The sequence below is a fragment of the Rhineura floridana genome, chromosome 4 (assembly GCF_030035675.1).
Source record: "Rhineura floridana isolate rRhiFlo1 chromosome 4, rRhiFlo1.hap2, whole genome shotgun sequence".
Classification (NCBI taxonomy): Eukaryota; Metazoa; Chordata; class Lepidosauria; order Squamata; family Rhineuridae; genus Rhineura; species Rhineura floridana.
In genome coordinates, this window is record NC_084483.1 from 84,105,772 (window position 1) to 84,128,830 (window position 23,059).

The 23,059-nt window shown below is 44.2% G+C and overlaps 1 protein-coding gene across 3 annotated transcripts in view; it reads right to left on the reverse strand.

Annotated features, from left to right (window-relative positions):
• The window catches only part of PDSS2 (decaprenyl diphosphate synthase subunit 2), a 123,345-nt gene extending 100,524 nt beyond the window's left edge, over positions 1-22,821 (reverse strand). The window contains exon 1 of one of the 3 annotated variants that reach the window (XM_061623519.1): positions 21,823-22,821. In XM_061623519.1, coding sequence (XP_061479503.1) covers positions 21,823-22,106 — 284 coding nt within the window. In that variant the 5' untranslated portion in view covers positions 22,107-22,821. The remainder of the gene's footprint in view (positions 1-21,822) is intronic. The other 2 variants (XM_061623518.1, XM_061623517.1) reach the window with 2 other exon arrangements.
• Between the last annotated feature and the right edge of the window lie 238 nt (positions 22,822-23,059).

The window sequence follows — 23,059 nt, forward strand, 5'->3', positions numbered from 1 at the left end:
ACGCGATCAGCTGGAAAGCGGGAAGCTCCAGCTGACAGTGATCAGCTGGAGCACACTAGCTCCCTGCCCTACAGCTGACAGGGATAATGTCTACTGGAGTGTGCGATCAGCTGTAGCGCAGGGAGCTCCAGCCACCGCGCTACAGCTGACAGGGATCAGCTGGAGCACATGAGCTCCCCGTGCTCCAGCTGATCGCACGCTACAGATGATCAGCTGGAGCACGGGATCAGCTGGAGCACGGGATCAGCTGGAGCACGGGATCAGCTGGAGCACGGGATCAGCTGGAGCACGGGATCAGCTGGAGCACGGGATCAGCTGGAGCACGGGATCAGCTGGAGCACGGGATCAGCTGGAGCACGGGATCAGCTGGAGCACGGGATCAGCTGGAGCACGGGATCAGCTGATCTCTCTCAACTGTAGCATGCAATCAGCTGGAGCGCAGGGAGCTCGCGCTTTCCAGCTGATCGGTGTCGGCTGGAGCTCCCTGCGCTATATCTGATCGCCCCACTGGCGCTGCCATATTAGCAGAACATCAAAAAGCAGGGCGCCGACAAGCAGGGCCCTACTGTAGTGCTATTCTGTCCCAAAGCAGTCATCTTGTGTGGTTCCACACAGTTCTGTCTTGCCATCATATTGTGTGTATATGAAGAAGTCATCTAGATCAGTGCTTCCCAACCTTTATTAGTACAGGACCCCCTTTATAAGCTAAAAAAAAATGTGACCCCTCCCCATAGTAAGTGTAATTTTAGTCTCTGTTAATTGAAAAAAATTGTGTGTGGTAAAATCACATCTCCAAGTATCCCTTTCCATTAAAAGCTCCCTGCAGACAGGGAAGTGTTGCTTTCTTTTCTTAATGCAAAGGTCCAATCAAATTGGGATCCCAATCCCCCACTCCCAACAGTCTGAAGACATACAGTCCACACTAGTGGGTTACAGTGTTCACATCCCCACCCAGCCATGAAGCCCACTGGGTGACCTTGGGTCAGACACAGTCTCTCAGCCTGACCTATCTCACAGGGTTGGTGTAAGGATAAAATGGAAAGGAGGGGGAGAACCATGTGCACCATCTAGAACAACTTGGAGGAAAGGTGGGATATAAATGCAATAATAAATAAATAAATACATTTCAGTTGCAATATGAGGACCCCAGCCTCAGCCAACCCTGCTGAGCTTTTTAAAAATCATCATCATCATCAAGAAGCAGCAATGTGGTAGTGGTAGGGATGCTACATTGTGAAGACAAAAGGGTGCACAGATTGAGGAGAGGGGTTAGTACTTTTAGCCCTTGGGATGATCATCAGAACTGATAACTTGGTTAGTGTGCACTTGGGGAATGAGAGTGGAACAGAAAACAGATCAGTGCATGCACACACACAAACACACCTGTCCCTCCTGCAAGCATGTGTAAGTATGCATGCATTCAGGCACATGGGGGGAGAGAAGCCCTCAACTGCCGCAGCGACTTGGAGAGAGAGATCGGGGGGGTGGAGGGTAGATGGAAAAAAGGTAGATGGGGGGCAAGCAAGTCCTGAGCATCCTCACTGCTCCTTGGCTCTGTCTGGGCCAAAGGTGACATCTACATGGCTTCACAAATAAGAATAATTTTTAAAAGGAGGTGGCAGCAAAACAAGAAAGGCAGGCAGGCAGGCAGGCTGGCTGCCAGGAAGGAAGGGGGAAAACAGCCTTTCCTTGCAACCTTGCTTCTTTTGCTTAACAAAAAGCCCTCTCCTCTCATTCTGAGCAAGGGTGTCGTCAGCAGCAAGGAGAGGGGAGTTGGCGATAGCAATCCCCTCCTCTTCCTGGTAGTTCAACCCTCAGCCTCCTTTGGCATTTGCCACTTGTTTTATAGGCAGATGCCTGCCCTTGGTACACCTGAAAGACGCTCTGCCTGAAAGTCCTCGCCTCATTTGGAGCAAGAAGGCCAGTGGCAGTGGGGAGCAGACAGCATCCAGGGAGTGAAGAATTTTTTTAAACAAATAAATAAATAATTCATTTCTTTACTGTTTGTGGCCCCCCTGGATTACTTCACGGCTTCCAGGTTGGGAACTACTGATTTAGAACATAGTGCCCTCAATATACAGCTGGCCTTTCATTTTACCTTGGAGCAGCAATGTGTGCTTTGAATCAGCACCAGAGAACTGCAATCAGTGCCGGATTTAGACTTGGTGAGGCCCTAAGCTATATAAAGCTTGGAGGCCCTTTGTTAAAAAATTACACCATTTATATATGGTGTAATGTATATTCAGTACACATAAAATTTTAAAAGCCCCCCAGAAAAACTCTGAAATTTTTTGAGGCCCCTGCAGATTGTGAGGCTCTAAGCTGTAGCTGTTTAGCTTATGCCTAAATCCGGCACTGACTGCAATAGACTGTATAAGGGCTAACAAAATTAGGCTGAGCCAAGACAAGATGGAAGAATGACAATAGGAGCCACTTCTAATTTTCAAGAGGTATCAATCTGAGATAGAATTTGTAATTTTATTTTTTAATTAGAAGTGATGCTGTAAACTTATCTGGCACATAAAGTATGCATCAATCCTGAGATAATTCTGTGACACATGCACACATCTTGATAAAAGTTATAGAATTGTACAATTTTAATGTCATCTAACATGGTTTCTGTGGCTTAGGCATGATTCCCAACACTGCTATATTTTGCCCATAAAATCCAGATAATAATATCCACAACTAGGAGCAAGAGTAATCTAGTTGTGTCTCAAAGGTGACTGAAGGCAAGGAATAAAGTAAATAAATCCAGAAGAAGCTCATATAAACAGCTTTAGTTTCTAAAACCTACATGGTGGTATTTCTACTCCACTGTGGAACCTCACAGTCCAACTAATAATGTTGCTATGTACAAATGTAGATGTCAGCCAAGGCATCGCTATATCTAAAATATTAAGAAATCTATTGAAATGTGAACGGCAACGTATGCCTTTGTGACAAAATGCAAATGTTGAATACACTGTACAGTTAATAATTGGTGACTGGAACACTTCTAATGTACTTCCCATGTGTGTGTACTCATTCCTGAGAGAACTCACGATTGTAAAAGATTGAGAATTTAAGTAACTTGTGGTTTTGGAAATGTTAGTTTCCACAGCAACCAGCATGGTTTTCTTTATATAGCATTATAAACAGATGGCAAAAAAGGGTGGTCATGTTTGTTTCTTTGCCAGGCATGTCAATAAGAACTTCTATACTACAGTATTGTAAATCTTAGTTATTAAATAATTCAGGTATAATAGTAACAGAATCTACAACTTAAGGCAAATATGATTAAATTGTTACTTTTCACAGATACCATTCTGAATAGACCAAGTCAGTGAATTCAATCTTTTTTTAGCTCAGCTTTCTAAAAACGTTCCCTCACTAACTGGCATGCGAGGACAATCTCAACTGTAAATCTTGAAAGTAAATAGTGATATTACAAATGTAACCTTTTGTTTTCTATGTATCTTCTGTTCCTTAACTATCATTTAAATCACTCCTGAAATTCCTCACAATGCATCAATAGGCACATAACAACAACAGCTTAATATATAGTATCATTAAAACCTTGGCATATAAGCAGTCAGTCTTCCATCTCATTATATATTTTGTTATGTGAAAGCTAAGGGTAATATCCAACACTAGTCAAACCCCAAGTAGACCCACTGAAATCAATGGACTTAACTCTAAGGAGAGACGCTGTGTAATCCACAGTACTTCTTTGTAATTCAACATATGTAATCACTGCACTTTTTTAATGCTTATCATGGTTCAAACGTAGACCTATTTTATACATGTCTTTATCCATCTTAAAATGGTTATATATTGACCCACCAGCAGAAGCATGGGGCAGAACCCGAAGTAACCCTTGAAGTTGTTCTGTGGCCTGCATTTCTTTACATATAACATGTCCATGATTGATTGTTTCTCTCTTCTGAATTCTTGAAATCTCATCCAGATCTTCTTCATCTGTTACCAGGACAACAAGCACCGACACATTGGTCTTGATAGTTGTATTTTGCTCCACTGTCTCTTTCACATGCATTAAAATAGTATCCAATGGTTTTGTTCCCTCCATGCCTAAATATCCTCCCCAAATTCCCTTTGAGTAAAATAAATGAAAGATTTCAGGGACAAGGGCATACATTGCAGAAAACCAAACCTTCAATTGAAGGAAATTGACAATCTTTAAAAGGAAACTATGTTAAAAATCAATGATCACTGACAACTAATATAACCACAGATCTAGACTGAATGTGAGAAAGTTGAATCCACAACAGCACACTGATGTTGTTTTCAAGGTTTCCTAGGGAAAACTAATGTTGGTAATTACAAATTTTTACAAAGTGTTTACTGGGAACATGGAAAATGAAATAAAATTATTGAAATGCTTTGCAATTTGCACCAAATAGTCTTATGAATTTTGCTTACGCAAGTAATAAAAGATGCACACTTTAATATTATATAATTTATTGTAATAATAAATTATATTTCTAGCAATAGATGGCATGCTTTTTGAACAGTGTTACTTTTGATTTTATTAATTCTAAGAAGGGTTCAATCCAGTTAAAACTTTAAGACTGCAACTGAACTCAACAGGACTTACTTCTCACTAGACTTGTATTGGATTATGGTATTAATTCCATTGCTTCCACTGAAATTGATTAAAAGTGTTTCACTTGGCTCAATCATATCTTGGCTTAGAGATGTGAAGTCTTGGGGGGAAAGCAGAAAAAAAGTTTTCCCCATTCCCCCACCCCATTTTTTCGGAAAAAAGCAAGGAAAGCGGGAAAACCGAGAAATCCCCCATTTCTGTTTTTTTTCCAGTCCTTCACATCTCTAGGTCGTAGAATCATAAAATAGTAGAGTTGGAAGGGGCCTAAAAGTCCATCAAGTCCAACCCCCTGCTCTTAGTGGTAAAAATCACCACTGGTAAATTCTAAGCATTTGAAAACAAGCAGGTTGTCAGAAAGTGAAAAGAAGGAAAGGGAAATGGGGGACTCAATAAGGAGGAAAGAACGAAAATTTATTTGCAAAGCTATAATAGCACCTGCTATCTACTTATAAATCTTGTGGTTACAACATTTCCTGTCCTGACCAATCACCAACATCACTAACCATATTTATTTGTTTGTTTATATTTATTAAATTTATATCCCGCTCTTCCTCTCAAAGGAACCTAGGGCAACAAACATGAAGCGATAAAACAATAAAACCATCTTAAAAACCATTCCAGACTGGGCGATATGTCTGTTTAAGTCTTGCTGGAAGAGTAGGCAAGACAACAGAGACAGCATCTGTCTAATATTTAAAGGGAGGGAATTTGCCATGCTCTGGTCTACAGCTATTCCTTTATATCATGCAATTACTTACTTTAAAACCACAACCTTGAAAACTTTCATCTTAGAAACACAATTTTGCACAACTATTCTGGCTGTAAAATTTCAGTGCACTTGCTCCTGCTATGATCCCATGTTGATAAATATATCCATTAATTTATATTAAAAAGTTTTCAAGGGCATGGCAGTGAGGATGACTGCTACTCATTTCTTGAACTATTTAGAAGGGGCCACCAATGAATCTTGGTATGGCAAGGATTGGCATTTAGCAACATTGAAAAAGCTGACTCAGAGGGTCCACATTTCTGTGTAAGAGGTAACAGACACATATCCTTGCTCTGGCAGATGTACTGACAGGGTAATAGAACATTCATATGAGAAGCACTTGACCCAGTGGAAAGATAAGAAAGAAAATGTAATTGTTATTGTTTTGGGTTTTCTTTTCATTTTACTTTATATTGTAACAGGTTATTGGCTCCTCAGGTTCTTGGGGCATTATTGCACTATGTATTTTGTTTCATGTCTTTTCCAAGACTGTTTTTAGAAGTTTTAAATGTATAGTTTTAGTATTTGTTTGCTGCTCTGGGCTCCTTTGAAGGTCTGGGATACTACTACTGCTACTACTACTACTACTACTACTACTACTCTTTTTTAAAAAAAGTCTTCAATGGGCAAGATCAAAGATTTATAAGTTGCCTCACCTAGAGCAGCTCAAGTGGTTCTTAGGATGAAGCAAGAAAGAAATCACATCTTGCCTCTTGAATCCACCTCTTCCCAATGGCATTTCAATGCAAAAGTGGCAGTACCTTTAATAAAAATCTCAATCAGTCCTTCAAACTGGTTTCTGCCCATTAAGAAAAAGAACCCACAATGGACAGTTGTCATCCTGCAGTGTTCACTCTTATGAGATAAAAAGGAAGAAGCCAGAGACACATGGGTGTGCAAATGCTTTAGGTGCCAGAGGGAAGTGCTTGGGACAATGCACCACTGTTCCATTGATTCACAGCACTGGCAGTGAACACCAGTTGCTACCTAATCATGACAGATTCCTGAGATGGTCGGGGAGCTTTGCAAATTGCTCCTCCACAAAAAATGGCAAAATCCAAAACAAGGAGAGCAGCGATGAAAAAAACCTTATGAACCTAAAATGTTGCTGGACTACAACTCTAATCATCTGTGACCATTGGCCATGCTGCCTGGGGCTGATGGGAGTTGGAATCTAGTCTCTGGAGGGCCCTGAAGTAGAAGAAACCCATAAACTATTTGACAATGAAAGTCTGCAATCTGAGTCAAGCTGGAGTCCTTTGATAGTTTTATGCCAATAGGCGAGACTATGTATCAAACTAAGCATTTGCTGAAAAAAAACTTGCCATTTTTGATCTGTCACGTTTACCTCTTGTACCCTGCCATTAAAAAAAATTTTCAACTGGAAAAAAGTTTCACAAAGCCTCAGTAGGAAGAATTTGACTTTGCATTTTAAATATTTTCCCCCTCATTTGAGCATACTCTTTTCCTCTTTCCATCTCTCCCTCGGCATTACAGCCATCTTACTTTAGAGCCAAGAAGAGTTTTATGAAGGTTTTAATAGAAGGTTTCCTCAAATGTGCCAGTATGTGCCTGCTTTTCTAAATCCTTCATAACTCATTGAACAAACCAAATCTTTGTATGAACATGAAAAGATCATTCAAAACACAGAGCTACCTAAGGACACCAGTTTTGAACAGGCACCATGAAGTAAAATAAATATAACTTTGCTGGGAACACAATTTTTCTTATTTAAACGTTGATAACATGGGGAGGGTAATTAGGAAAAGTTTGAAATATGAAAAGCTGCCTCATTTATAGAAATCTAGTATCCACCAGCTGTCATAAGTGATTTGCCTGAAATTTCCCATACATTAGCTACCATAATATAACTGCAAAAATTCAACAAGCTTTGTTAAATCTGGAAAGTCTGAAGGATGAAAGTGGAATACAAGACAAAATTACGGTTATTACAGAAGAATTTGCCTCTATCTTAAAAGCCGAGTAATTTCAGAAATCAGAAATGTGCAGACAAGAAAGATTGTCCACACTGCCATACAGCTGTGCCAGTGGCATCCATTTGGAGAACTATTGGAAATGTGGTGAACTTAGAACAGCTGCGAGCAGAAAGTATTTGTTCCAGACTCAAAACACTAGGATTGTATGACGATTACTATATTGCCAATACAAGAAAAATACTTCTTCCACAATCAAGCATGCTGCAAAGTGTGCTTAAGCCCATTGAAATCAATGTCTTAAGCATATATAAATCTGAGCTTGGTCGTGTTTCTTAGCATTTCCAATGATGGGGCACTTCAAGTTTTGAATAATGCTACCTTTATATATATTTATTTATGGTGTCAGCATAAAATTAAGATAATCTCTTCAAATGATTTAATGTGATTTCTAAAACATAGCATAGTAGATTTGAATTTTGTTTTTTAAGACATGAATACCTCACACCTTAGACTTCTAGACTGACTTTTAAGACAGTATTAGGATTTCATATTATAAAATACTATCATATATTGTTTGCTTATGTATGCATCATGGAACTTGTATCAATAGAGTATCTTGAACTAAAATGTAGCAATTGATGAAAAACAAGAAGTTAAGGCCAAACATGCCATCCTTGTAACAGAGCAAAGGTTTCTAAACCTGCCTGTAACTAATACTTACAATATTTGTATTGTTACAGGTCTTATTTATTTATTATTTGATTTATAACCTGCCCTTCCTCCCAGCAGGAGTCCACGGCAGCAGGTCTTCTCGAACCGTCATTAACTTCATCTTTAATTCAACTATAAGAAAACTAAATCTACCCTAAAACAAAAGTTTTGGACCATTTTGTTTAACAATGAATAGGAACTCAAATTTTAAACTCACCTTTGGTAGTCACTTTTAGTCTAAAAACAAAAAGGTAGATACTGTTGTGGTGAGCCCAGCTGAGCAAGTCTAGTCAACAGTTTTTTTTAAAAAAGCAAAGTTGTAGGGTTCCCAATTTTCAGCAGTGCCTCACTGACCAGCTTTCTATGGCTTTAAGTTTCTTTTTGCCCACCTCCATGGTCTTGCTGACTTTACTATTAGTATCATGATACAATTGGACCAGGGCAACTTTTAGAGAATATAAACTGCTTTATCTCAAACCAAGACATACAAGGTTTTTTGTCATAAGCATTTTAAGCTCCTAGACTGCAATCCAAGTCATGCCAGTGAAATCTAAAGCCCATTAGAACCGAGTATAAGGTCTTAACAATCTACCGGAGTAAACTACATATCATGCAGTTATGTGTTTCACCACCTATGTACTGCACTCCTTGTTTCAACTTGCTTCAATATAAAAGTGATGTATGCAAACAACATCCTCTCAGGGGATAACAACAGAGCAATCAGATACTCTAATTATGGCAGTGGATGTGGAGAGATACATGCCGCTGCTATCTGGAAGCAGAAGGAGGGAAACACTCAAAGAAGAAAATTCAAAAATGGGGGGACACATGCATCCAGCATCTCTAGAAACATGAGAGTCCCACCAATTAAGGCCTGTGGTGGCAGCGGCACATGGAGAGTCTATAAGCCCACAGTGAGGATAAATCATCAGCGCACAGCCTGGCATCACCACCACACACACATTACCATTCATAAAAATGACCTTACCACAGCACCCTTAATCCATCAACCCCAATGGCACACTCATAATGGCCTCAGTTTAGCCTGTTCCCACTGGCCTCCTCACAGGCTGAGATTCAAATTCCCTTATACCTCTAATAAGAACCATTTCTGAGCACACCACGCTTAAGGGGTGGGGAAAGAAATCATACCCCACACAGCATCCATATACAGTAGCTTCTTGGTCAGGATGCTTGCAGAGAGTACACAGAGCCCTCCTGCAACAAGAGTTCAAGAGCTATCCACAGAGGGAAATACATTGTTAACTACCATCAAAAAGAGAGGCCAGGGAAAACACAGACACACATTGAGAGCAACAACCTCATGCCTCACTTCAAAGGCATGAGGCTGGGAAGCAAGAGATGCAAATTTGAGCTGAAATATCATCATCATAATTTATTTATTACATTTGTATTTCACCCTTTCTCCCAAAGGAGCCCAGGGCACCAAACATCAAAATATTAAAATCAAATAAAAACAAATTTAAAACAATTAAAGACAATGAAAAACCATCTAAACACATTTAAAAACATTTAGAATATTCAAAGCAATCATATACCCTCACAGTTATTAATTTCACAGTTATAATGGCAAGTACCTCTCCGTGATTAATACCTGGGTAGACAGTAATGTTTTTAAATTTCTCCTGAAATTCAATAATGAGGGAGACAGGCACACTAACCAGAGAGAACATTCCACAAATAGGGAATCACCACTGAGAAGGCACCATCATGAGTCAACTCCAATTGGGCAGCAGCTACAGGAACTAAGGGAAAAGGGGGAATATGGCCCCATTCACCTTTTGCATGCCCGACAAGAGATACATCAGAGGTGAACTCAAACCCACACTGCATACAGAGCAGGTTTCTAATCACTCAGCCACAACAGCAGTCAGCAATCAAGCACATCATGGCATATTTGTCTCTGATCCCAGCCCCAATACCCATTCAAAGATGACAGAAGCACAGGGGCTGCAAAAAGATCCCAAAGTAGGTAGAACAATTTTGTTTTACATCTGGGGGTCCCAGGTTTGAATCCAGGACACAACTCTAGTTAAGAGGGGCACTGCACAGACAAATAGCCTGGCTCCTACATGGGCCAATCAGTCCTTTTGGCTCACCTTTCTCCTCCTGCTAATTCATATGACCAACTCCATTCTACCCTGCTGTTTTGACCAATAACCAGCTCTGCTAGGCAGTAACCCAAGAAGCCTCATTGCCCCTACCTCTCTTCAACCTTCTTCCAACTGACTGCCTCACACAGCCTGGCAGCAGCACCCATTCCACCTGTGCACACTGAGAGGCCTGCTCCTTCACAGTCCAGGAAACCATAGTTAGCAGGAAGAGGAGGATCAGGCTCTTAGATGGCTCTCCTCAGGACCCTATCCTGAATCCAGCTGAATTTAGATTGTACTGTGATAGGGAAAAGGGATCCTAATCTACCACCCCTGGATAACAAAGCCTTTACTGAACAGTATGTGGGATGAAGGAATTTCTGGATGGGGAAGACACGTAAGAGGGAGTTGCCAACTGAACTACACAGGGGAGCTCTTGTGCCATGTATAATGGTTCAGCAGACAGCAGGACAGCAGGTATAGTGTCACCTATGGCACCAACTCCATGCTAGGAATACCATCTATTGCATAATTGTCTGCTATTGAGCTAGCAAGGATGCAGGATCGTGCCTGGATCAAATAGGTAAACCACTTGTAGGTTAATGGGTGACTTCAATTCTCACACAGACTGAATAAATGCATGCTTTGCTCACACAAAGTGGTAAAACTCCAAGATAACCAAATGGCTGTGCTCTAAAACAGTTGGTCATGGACTCAGAGGGGAAGTGATCCTCCTGTACCTAATCTTAACTGGTGCCCAGGACCTAGTGCAATAAGTAAGTGCTGGTGAACCAATTTGATAGCACAGTGGTCACCACCTCCAATTTATAAGTAAAGGATTGCTAAAGAAATTCAACAAAGTCATATTTAACTTCCAAAGACATGATTTGTACAAAAAAAAGTTGAAAGGGAAATACCATAAAATCAACAACAACAATAGATTTCTTACCTATCTGTCCCCATAAGTTCCCAAGGCAGGTTACAATAATTTACTTACAATATAATGACAAAACAGAATATAGATTCAATAGAAAAGGTGGTCCCACAAAACAAAATACCTTAAATGTCAAAGCTCAGGGTAAAGAGGCATGTCTTCAGCAGATGGGAAAATCTATACAATGAAGATGCTAGATGTACCTCAGTGGGAAGGGACTTCAATTATGGGCTGCCACAAATATCCTTTCTCAAGACACCACTCCCCAAACTTGAAAGGGTGACAGAGCTACCAAGAGAGCCCCAAGAATGCTTAGCGGTTGCTCAAAATCAAAACAATAGCTCAGCTAGAATGTATACCACATGCCACCAACATGTTGTGTCAGGGAAGCTTTCTGACGAAAAAAAGGCTTCTTTCAGAACATGGAATTATTGACCAAATGAGGAGAGTGAAAAGGAACACAAACTAAAACTGGCTAGAAGGTAGCTGGGTTATAGGACGACAGTGGAGTGAAAGTTGGGTGCTAAAAGAAGATAAGGGACAGGTGTATGAATTCTTTGTCTTCACTGCAGGAGATCTAGGGTAGATGCCCATGCCTGAACTGGTAATTTCAGGATCTAAGAAAATGAGGCCAATAATGATGGCAAGAGACAAACTGAAAAATAAACAAATCATTGGGTCAAGATAGTATCCATCCAAGAGTTTTTTAAATCACTCAGACATGAAACTGATAACACAAATATGTGACTTGTCCCTAAGATTGGCTTCTGTACCTGAGGACTGGAAAGTATATACACCAATTAAGAGAGAGAGATCTGGGAGCTATTCACAAAATTACAGGCAGTTTAGTTTAACATTTGTTTTTGGTAAACTGGTGGAAAGCATTATTAAAGATGAAATTATCAAGTATATTACAAGGGAAAGTCTTGCTGAAAAAGAATGAACGTGATTTCTGCAAAGGTATGTCCAGCCTCACTAATCCTTTACAAGAGTTATTTGAGAGAGTAAACTAGCACATGGATAGGGTCATCCTGCACATATTGTTTACTCGAAAGCTTTTGATAAGGTTCCCTGCCCAAGACTCCTGAACAAAGGTAGCAATCATGGGATAAGATGAAAGGTTGCGGCCTATTGCCAAAATAAAACACAAACACCATTCATTGGGTTAAATCATGGGCCACTTTATTAAACGGAATCAATTAGAATAATGAACCTGCAGAGGGGAAATCAAGTACGGGAGCATTCTGATGATCCAGGCAAAGCCTGCTTGCAGCCATAGGGCAACCAAACCCTTGCCTGAGCCCGGGGCTGCCCTGTGCCAGACCCCAGCTCGGGCCACACCCTGAAGATGTGTAGGGGGTCCAACCCACATCACCGCCCCCCGGAGCCCTGAAACTCCAAGCGGATGAGGCACGTTGGCCCCAAAGGCGGCCCGTGTTCTGCCCCCGGGCCGTATAGCCCTGAGCTGCAGGCCCCCGGACCGCCAATCACCCCCAAAGGTGCCTAAAGGTGTCACCTAGCTGCCCTTTCCCTTTTAACCTTTCCCCCGCAGTTCCTTGCCCAGTGACCATTAACATGTTAAGCCAAAACAGACCAATCAGCCTATTAACCCCAAAGGCACCCGTGCTAACCCTTGACCCTTCCCCCCAACCACAGTGTGGAGTAGGCAAAAGAAACCTGCCAGCAAAGCAAGGCAGGCAGGCCAAAAATTCCTAGTTGGCCCCGTAGCGACCAAATGAATCACACTGCAGCAGAGGGAGGGTCGGGCGGGCGCCGCCAAAATTCAAAGGAGGGCGGGGGCTGGTGGAGTGGCCTTAAATGGCCTTCAGCCGCCTCGCCTCCTTTCTGTGCGTCACGACGGCGCGCCGGCGCGCCACGTGTACACACACACGATGGCGGCCTGGGCTTCAGCCGCAAACACACCCCTTTGCCCGGCAGGTACCAGGCGCGGAACGGGATTGTGGCCTATTGCCAAAATAAAACACAAACACCATTCATTGGGTTAAATCATGGGCCACTTTATTAAACGGAATCAATTAGAATAATGAACCTGCAGAGGGGAAATCAAGTACGGGAGCATTCTGATGATCCAGGCAAAGCCTGCTTGCAGCCATAGGGCAACCAAACCCTTGCCTGAGCCCGGGGCTGCCCTGTGCCAGACCCCAGCTCGGGCCACACCCTGAAGATGTGTAGGGGGTCCAACCCGCATCACCGCCCCCCAGAGCCCTGAAACTCCAAGCGGATGAGGCACGTTGGCCCCAAAGGCGGCCCGTGTTCTGCCCCCGGGCCGTATAGCCCTGAGCTGCAGGCCCCCGGACCGCCAATCACCCCCAAAGGTGCCTAAAGGTGTCACCTAGCTGCCCTTTCCCTTTTAACCTTTCCCCCGCACTTCCTTGCCACAAAAGGGGGACAAGCCTCTGCTTAGTCTCCCTTCACCCCACACCCGATAAGAATCTTGTGCAGACCCCTCTGCAGGTCCGTCAAGAAGATGCCATTGTTGCCTCACAAACTGCAGGTCCTCACATGCCTGCCACTGAGGGCCTCGCCCTCCAGCAGATGACCAAAGGCTATCATAGCCTCAACTGCATGTCCTCACATGCCTGCCACTGAGGGCCTTGCCCTCCATGTCTGACCACGGCAGACGACCAAAGGCTATAGTGGCCTCAACCGCATGTCCTCACATGCCTGCCACTGACGGCCTTGCCCTTGAGTAACCAAGGTCATTCCCACCCAGGGGAATGACCACCACTTGCGGGACCTTCCGCACTGAACCCTGCTGGAACAACATGGGTAGGAGACCATCCCCAGCGCATACTCTGTTGACCCAGCCACCAAACTGTGGCCCACCATCAGAGGCCTGGCTGTGAACCAATGTGCGTTTGCGGCCCCATGGCCAGCCTAGAAGATCATGCCATCGCTGCAGAGTAGGCTGTGCAACTGCTCCATCCCCATCCAGCAACCTGCCAAAACGGAAACAATCATGAACAATTGGGTCCTGGACCTTCAGACTCACTCCAGGCAGGCAATTCACCTGCCGGGTATGCAGCCCCAATTCCGTAGGAGCATGTCCCCCCAAACCCCCCATGCATCTGCTCCCAGGCTCTGAGACGCTAGACCGAAACTTTATGAGGAAAGATCCCTCCCCCTGAATATCAGGCAATCGAGCCTGTAGCTACAGGCCAAAAAACAAAAACAAAAACACCATGACGCCCTCATGGGACAAGTGTCCAGTCCTGGGGCAGAATAAAATAATGGTGTGCCTCTTGCGCCCCTGGTCTGCCTGGAAACAAACCTTGGACAGCCGGATGGCTCGTACGGAAGTCTGACCCAGACCCAAACACTCCCACCCCCCCATCCGGAAGGCTCCAAAATTAAGTGTGAGGGCTGCTGCCTGCAACAGCTGGTCACAGGGCACCTCCCTGACAAACAATCCCTGGCGGGTCTGGTGAACACGGACACTTTGTATAGCCCCTGCCGGCCCGTAACTCCCAGAAATCCTCTCCTGCCCTCTGATAGCTGGTGAGCATGCTGGGGCAACAGATAGGCATATGGCCATCTCTGACTCCCCTCCCCCATCTCCCAGTGTGTGGTATGGGACTAGCAGTTCTCACCCCCCCAGAGTCGGTCCCTCCTCTAACTGAAACACCATGGGCACACTGCAGGAAAGGGGGGGGCAAACCACAGGTTGGTGCATAAGGCAGCCAAAACAAACCAAAGACAAACCCTGAAGCTGTGGTAAGGCTGTGAAATCCCTGTTATGGCACCATAAACCCAGTGAACCCTGGGGCAGGATCTTCCATTTTCCCAGCTGCCAAAGGAACCCCCTAGCTCATAGCCACGCTATAAACGGTGCCGTCAGGTGCTAACCTGCACCCAAAGTCCGCCCTGCCCATGAACCATAAATCATAAAAATAGTGCCCCGCTGGTTCTGAGCCCTCTCGTCTCCTGACTGGCCCTTCCAAGAAGGAGCTGAAGTGCTCCATACAAGAATACAGCAGCCCATAGGTAATGCTCTGCTGCATAGTCGACCAAAAAGGCAAAACTCGACAGCCGGCAATGCAGGCAGATTAGCTGCCACACTTGCCCATAAGGCACCTCTGCCACAGGCGCGCACCACATTGAATGCAGTGTAGTGCACTGTGCATAGACTATCCGGTATGAAACCACTACTGACTTACCCCACTTGTAGGGATGATGGGAAGGGGCCAATAACCCTGCCCAAGTGTATGTCTTTATCTATCGTCCCCTGGACCAGTGCGTCCGTACCTAAGGCTGATTTAAAATTGCCGGCCATAAGGGCAAGCCGGGGGCCACAGTATAGGATCCAGAAAACCACCTAATAAAGAAAAACCACATCATAAAATGAGTCTCCCCAGAAACCGGGCAGTCTGCCAGCAAGGTCCATAGCACCTCGAGCTTAGCTGGGAAGGGACACTTTCCTTGAGCAGCCTCTGCTATCCTTCTGGCGTGTTTAATTGCGGGTTCATATCCAGCAGTTGTTAGATGGCATGGAGTTGAGCAATGTCATCTTCTAATGTCTGCAGATCAACTGACTCTTAAAAGCACAGGACTAGTGGCCTGTAAAAAAAAAAAAAAAAGGGTGGCCACCTTATCTACAGTCAGTTAGCAAACTAGCTAAAGAGAAGATGCAAGCAAACGTGCAGCCTGTACATGATTACTGCAAAGAATTCCATTATGTTTAAATAATTTACTCAGAGAAATATGACTTGGACCAATTCTATGCACATTTACTTATGAGAAAATCCCACCGAGTGTATTGTTACTTCTTCCCATGGAAGGGCGCCCATGATTGCGCCCATACAGCAGAATCCCAAGTATGTTTACTCAGAATATTGCAGGGTTTTGAAGAACGTATTTGGGGAGGAGAGCTTGACAGTGAAAAGAGGGGATGAGCTCCCTGTGCATTTGCGGAGGTGAGGTAGTTTTGGAGGTGAGGTTGCAGCACTAATTGGGATCCCTACTGGCTCCTGCAGCCTTCTTTCTGTCTGCGGCTGCCACCTGCCCTCCTCAAAAAGCCTCTGCTCTTTGTCATTACATTGCATTGCTCCAATCCAAATGGCCTCCAACTGATGGCCACATGTTTCTCCCTAAATGCTCTGGGATGAAACATCACCCACAGCGTTCACTGCTTGCGGCTGCCATTTTAATGGTGTATGCCATAGAGGCCACCATTATATGATATCTCAGAATATTGCTACGTTATGACAGAGCATCTCCAAACTTTCCTGGTTTGCAAAGACAGTGTGGAAGTGGAATGGCCTTTTCAGTACATCCCTTAATAAAAGCATCCCCACAGATGGCTGTCCAGCTGCCCCTGGAATGTCCCCAGTGTCAGATTGCCCAGTACCTCTCTAGGTAATTGGTAAATGAATAGAAACAGTCTGTTTAAACTAAAAATACACTTCAGTATCAAGAAGAGGAGTCTACTCCTATTTCACTTCCTGTAGTGGGCGAGGGGCCCCCAATAGAAGTATCTCCTGGCCCCAACTGGTGGTGCCGAGGGCTGAACCTGAGGACCCTCGGCATGCAAAGCAAGTGATCTGTTACTGAGCTACAATCCTTCATCTCCAGGGTCCGAGATCCCTGTAAATGGTAAAATAACCCTAGCAATAACAACACATGAAGTGCATTGGCTATGTTCCACGCCTCCACAGCTGGGGGTGGGCATCTACCCTCCGCCCTGGGGGCCCTGCCCTCCCCTTTCGGCCCACTTTGCCCCTTTTGGGCTGCATCCTGAGATTGAGCATGTAGCCAGGTGTATTCCCTTCCGCTAAAGCCCCCCCCCCCGGCCTATGCCCTGTTGCAGAAGCAAGGGGAGTGCCTCATCCAGAAAGGAGAGGTGGTAAGCGTGAGGGAGCACTAGAGAGGCCCTGGCACCTTCACAGCCTGGCCGGACTGTGCTCTCTTCTCACCCTGCACCCCCCAGTCACCAACCAATTGGCTCCCCTGTACAGCCACAGACAATCCAGGCCTCCTGGGCCACCAAGTGACCTAATGGGGGGTGTGACGGGGCTTATCTGGGTGCAGGATAATAAAAGGTGGAGAATGCTTCTTTATCGAAAACAATGCTTTTAAACATAGAGGAGAGTGTCATATAGAGCTGTGTTGCAATTGCACATTTGCTCTGTTGTGATCTAGCTCCTACTTTTAAAAAGCATATTCCAAAAATCTGTGCTCAGCCTCTGTTTGAGAGCAAAGGTTATGACAGCCAGGAAAGATGACTTGTACAGAGGAGGCAGATAGCATTACTATTCTCCTTTATCATGAATGGGGGTGGGCGTCTACCCTCCGCCCTGGGGGCCCTTCCCTTCCCTTTCAGCCCTCCTTGCCCTTTTTGGGTGGCATCCTGAGCTAGAGCTTAGCCGGGTCAATCCCTTTCAACTAAAGACCCCCCCCCACGGCCTATGCTTCATTGCCAAAGCAAGAGGGGGGGAGTGCCACCCCAGAAATGAGGGGTGGTCAGCTTGGGGGTCCCTAAAGGGGGACCAGCACCCTCACAGCCCAGCCGGACAGTGCCCTCTCCTCACCCCGCACACCCCGGCCACCTACAGATAAGCCCCCTTATCCACCCCCCAGCGATCCAGGCCGCCTGGGCCAACAAGTGCCTACTTGGGGGGGTGATGGGGCTGGAACCCAATTCCTTTACTATGGAGTGGGTAAGGGGCAATAACCTTCCCACCCTCCCACAGGGATCCCCCTGGAGCTATCCAAGAAAGAAAGCAGCCACAGGGCTGCATTGTTTGAGGTGCGCCGCTGCCGCTAGGCCTTACCGCCACTGCGGATAGTCGCTGCTGCTGTCGTCTGCGCCGCGCCACGCCACAGGCTCTGCTGATGCCTCCTGCAGGCCTCCCCGGACTGGAGCCCCGTTGCTGCTGCCACAGCACCGCTGCTGCTGGAGGGACTCCCGTGGCCGAGGGCTCCCTGCTGCCACGCCGCTGAGCCAGGGGCCTTGCCGCCGCACCGCACTGCCCCGATCCGCCGCGACGACCAGCCGCACACCAAGGTCCGGCCTAGAACGAGCCCTGGGAAGCCACATGCACTGGCAAGCGAGCCACCGCCGCCAAAATTCAAAGGAGGGCAGGGCTGGTGGAGTGGCCTTAAATGGCCTTCAGCCGCCCCGCCTCCTTTCTGTGCATCACAACGTCACGCCGAGTGTACACACACACGATGGCGGCCTGGGCTTCGGCTGCGGCTGCAAACACGCCCCTTTGCCCGGCAGGTACCATGCGCGGAACGGGATTCTCTTACGGATTGGTAAATGTTAAAAGAACAGGAAGCAGAAAAATAAATGACCTTCTTGCAATGGAGGGATGGAAACCAAAGGATCAGTATCAGCATGCTTTTTCACTTGTTCATAAAAGATCTAGAGTTAGGAGTCAGCAGTGAGGTAACTAAATTGCAGAAAACCCAATTATTGAGGGGGGGCATGTAAAACCCTAAAGGGAAAGCAAAGAGCTCCAAAAGGATCTCTTCAAACAGGGAAATGGGCATTAAAATGAGAAATCCATCTCTTGTTTGGCCTTCCTCTTTTTCTACTCCCTTCTGTTTTTCCCAGCATTATTGTCTTTTCTAGTGAATCATGTCTTCTCATTATATGTCCAAAGTATGATAACCTCAGTTTCATCATTTTAGCATCTAGTGACAGTTCTGGTTTAATTTGTTCTAACACCCAATTATTTGTCTTTTTCGCGGTCCATGGTATCTGCAAAGCTCTCATCCAAACCACATTTCAAATGAGTTGATTTTTCTCATATCCGTTTTTTCTCATGCTCTTTAAAGATAGACAAATAATACTGCCTCGCTAAATTTGATTATTTTAGCTGAAACAGTTCTCATTTGCCCAAATTAGTCTGACTGGAAAACTATTAATTATGTCTGAGTATATTTTGGGAACATTATAAAGAAAACGCTTTGCAAGAACATTATAAAGAAAAAGGATGACTCACAGCAAAACAAACATAATCTACCCTATGCTTTTTAAATTTCAAGTTTGCTCCTTTGGAAGATTAACACAGGAATAATTATCATTTATAACTATCAATCCAAATTCCTGATCTGCTGTGCTAGAGGGGGTTTGGATAGGGGCAGCCCTGTCGGTGAGAAGAATCCCAATGTATCTATCCCAAAATGGGGCATTTCAGGGCAAGCATAGGGCCAGCATTCACTGGATCCTGAGCCAGAACTTGCTACTGTCACCTGATGGCAATGGGCCCAATCTGGCCTTCTTCATGGTACCAGCCTAGGAGCTAATGCAGCAAAGGGACACTTTTCCTGGTCAGCATGAGCAGCAGTGCTGTTGATGTGGCAGTGGCTATGTCGCTTCATCAAGCCCTGCTGATGCCAGCCAGAGGTTTGGATTGCCCCCTCAGTTGATTCTTCAACAGCCTTTCAATTAATTAAATTTAAATAATGCTGAATACTCAAAAAACTTCAATATAGGTGATTCTTAAGAAGCTGAACAAATAAACAAAAGCTACTAGTCAATGTTAGAAAGGACGTCTTTAACCATTTATTTTCCATGACTTACTACAGAAACAACTATAACCCAAATAGCCTACACACACCTCAAATATTCTTAACTCACAGTGCTTACCAGTCAAAAAAGGCCTTCATTGATTAAAATGATCTCACTTGGCCCTCATTAGTTAAAAAAATTCATTTCCCTTTTTGCAACAGTTTTGTGTCAAAAATTATTGACAGAATGAAGAGACATTTCCAGGAGAGAATGGTCTCTCTAGCCATCCTCCTCCTTGCAGCCCCACACTCACATATTCCATCAAGTGTCTTGGACTCTCTCAGCACTGCAGCTACCCTATGGTACATACTTTGAGATATTAGAGCTTTAGGACCTCTCTGTAATAACATCTTAATATTCAGTTAGCATTGGCTGTTGAGTGTTATCAGTATTACTGGAATTAGACCCATTGCTGGGCCTGGATTTTGCCCCATAGGTGTGCCCACTTTCTGCAGCCAAATAAATCTTATAAGAGAAGCGAGATGAATGTGCATATTAAATCTAGTAAGTGGATAGCTAAGATTTCATTTGCTACACTAGGGACATAGATAGCAAGTAGAAGAGGTAAATATATATTTTCAAAACCACATTCCCATTACTAAACCATACTGCCAAGTATCCAAGGTTAAAGGCCTGGGTGTTCTGGATAATATGCTGTGTGGCTCTAAAGGCCAAAATAAGCACCTAGTCCCTACCCTTGCCAGTAGCAGCTCTATATCAATCCTCCAAGATTCTAAAGTCTAGCCAACATGCTAATATAGCATCTTGGCAGCATGCTAAGTTGGGAAAACAAATACAAATGGTACACGTAAAATACGACACAAGTTTCCTCCAATATGTTTTTTTAAAATGCTTTTAAAGATATTTTGTCTGAATATGTTTTTAATGGTTGTTGTGTTTTAATATATTTTGAAGTCTGTTTCAAAGTGTTTTTAGCGCTTTTGTTTGTTGCCCTGGGTTCCTACTGGGAGAAAGGGTGGGATATAAATCAAATAAATAAATAAATTTGCGCCAAGTCCAAAATGTATTCATTATAATTTTATTCCTTACAAGTAAGCAACTTATCCAGTGTTTAGAAGTCTCACAAAAAATGAGTATCCTAAAAACTCAAGGCACAAGTAGATTTTTAGAAGACATGGAGATCCTTATAACACGTAACTGTAGATTTACAGTTTTTAAATTTTTCCAGGTTTGTCTTTGTATTATTTTATGCCATAAATTGCCCTGGGTTCCCTTTTGGGATGAATGGTGGGGAATGCATTTGATAAAATAAACATCTAGCTTAATACAATACATGTTATGAATTGTCAAGCATCCTACAAAGTGGGTTACGAGTCTTTTTAATTTTCATATAAAGCATAGCCTCTACTACTGTCTAAAGAATGCATGTCTCATAAAATATTTCTAGATATTATGGCTTTTACAATTGACTTAAAGGTTTATAGAGCTGGCTAAATAAATCTTCAGAGACAGCTAAATAAAATATCAATAATTGGTGGAGTATACTCCTTGCTTCTCTATGATTAGCAGCAACATAATAAATCTATGAAAAACCTGTAATTTATAGATTGCAGAGCTTAGCCGTAATTGGTTCAGAATTCAGAAGACTTTCTGATGTTTGGCAACATAGGCTCAGGTCCACATATAAACAGAAAAAAATCTCATACATGAGTTTCCTGTGGAAACTATATCCCCATAAGCCCCATGCACAAAAGCCAGGAAGATTCCAATCTTTAAATGAATGTTCACAACCTGGCCTAGCTTAACTTTCCCCATCAAACTCAATTTTCATGCAAAAGGTCCCAGGTTCAATCCCTTCCATCTCCAGTTTTTTTTTTATTATGTTTTTATTGATTTTTTCTGTAACATGAACAATAAACAATTCAAACTAAACATGAAGAGTTCATTTATGACTGTTGGCCATTCAAAATAAAACCTTCCCAATTTCCTTTGCATTTTAAAAAGGACTCTAGGTAGCAGGGCTGCATTATCTTACTAGACAATACTGATGAACCAATGATATGGCTCCATACAGGAATCCCCAAATGGTTCACAGTACCAGAAGCAGGGCAGAAGTAATGGGCTATTACAATAAATGTGAGGGGAGAATAAGTGAAGGACTTAGATTTACCTCGCTTACAAGAGTCTAGTTCTTTACGAGAAAAGTGATGGTCAACTGGGTGACAGTGCTTCAGGGAATCCGATGGCCACTTACCTGGCCGTGTTAAGCAACGGATGCTTGGTCCCCACCAGTTTGCGCACCTGCATAGCGATGTTGCTCAGCTCGTCGCTCAAGAGGCAGCGAAGGCTCATGAAGGAGGTCGGGTAGCCCACTATTTTCTCGGCTTCAGACACCAGTTTGCTCCAGTGAGAAGCAGACGAAGGAGAGCCTGCGAAGAGGCACCGCCGCTGCCTCTCTTTATCTCCTTCCGCCCGGAACTGTAACAGTGTCCTGAAACAACCTCTAGCAAGGGGCGGCAGCAGCGCAGAACGCATCATCTTCACTCCTGGGAACGTTTTAGAGACACCAAAGGCAACACCGTGGCCCCTGTTCCCACACCCAAAGGGGGCTTGACTGTCTAGTTTTCGCCGAACTCCAAGCGGGACCTACTACGGCTCTCCCGCCAGCTCCTCTCTTCGCTCAGATCAGTTCAGCCACACCTTTGAGGATGTTCAGCGCCACTCCCTACTAAGTTTCTGCTTCTTCCTTTTATCCCATGAGGCGCCCCTCACTGATTTAAAAACTTCTCACACTCTGCATCCCTCTCCCATATGCCATCATTCTACCTCATGGTAGAAAAACAAAAATAGTACTCCTTTTTGTTGCTGCTTCTGCTTTTAAAACTCTCTGAAGCCTGGAACCTAGTAACTCCACATAGCGATCCCTCTTAAGTACCTTCCCCTGCACTGAACCGACAAGCTGATTTCATGGAGGCAGCCATTTTAAATGTCGTAAAGCAAGGGCTGGGAAGTTGTGGAAATTTGCAGTTTTGCGCTACTTCTTTGCTTTACGGCACCGGCTGAGGGAAGGGGGGGAAACACCTGGAGAAACTCAGAGATTAGTACTGTCAGTAGGCGGAGAATGGCCCAGAAAGCCGATTTCTTGCATCTCTAACTAACTATAAAATGGAGCGTAAAAGTACACAATTGTCAGACTACAGACGTCTAGCTCCGCCGCTTCATTTCACGGCCGCTTCAGGAAAAGCTTCTTTCTCCACGAATGTCACATAAGAGGATTAAAAGGAGGTTGTTACTTCTCTCGCACATCCATATAAAATACCTTGTTGGGTCAATGCAAAAGCCTGAACGGAATAGCCTGGAACCAAGCACGCGCGCACACACCACCGCCCCCCGGAATTCCGAATGTAATGGCTGGAACAGCCCATTTATAAAAAAAATCTGATCCCAAAACCAGCAAGATGACTTAAGAGACCCTTAAGAGCAATGCTTTA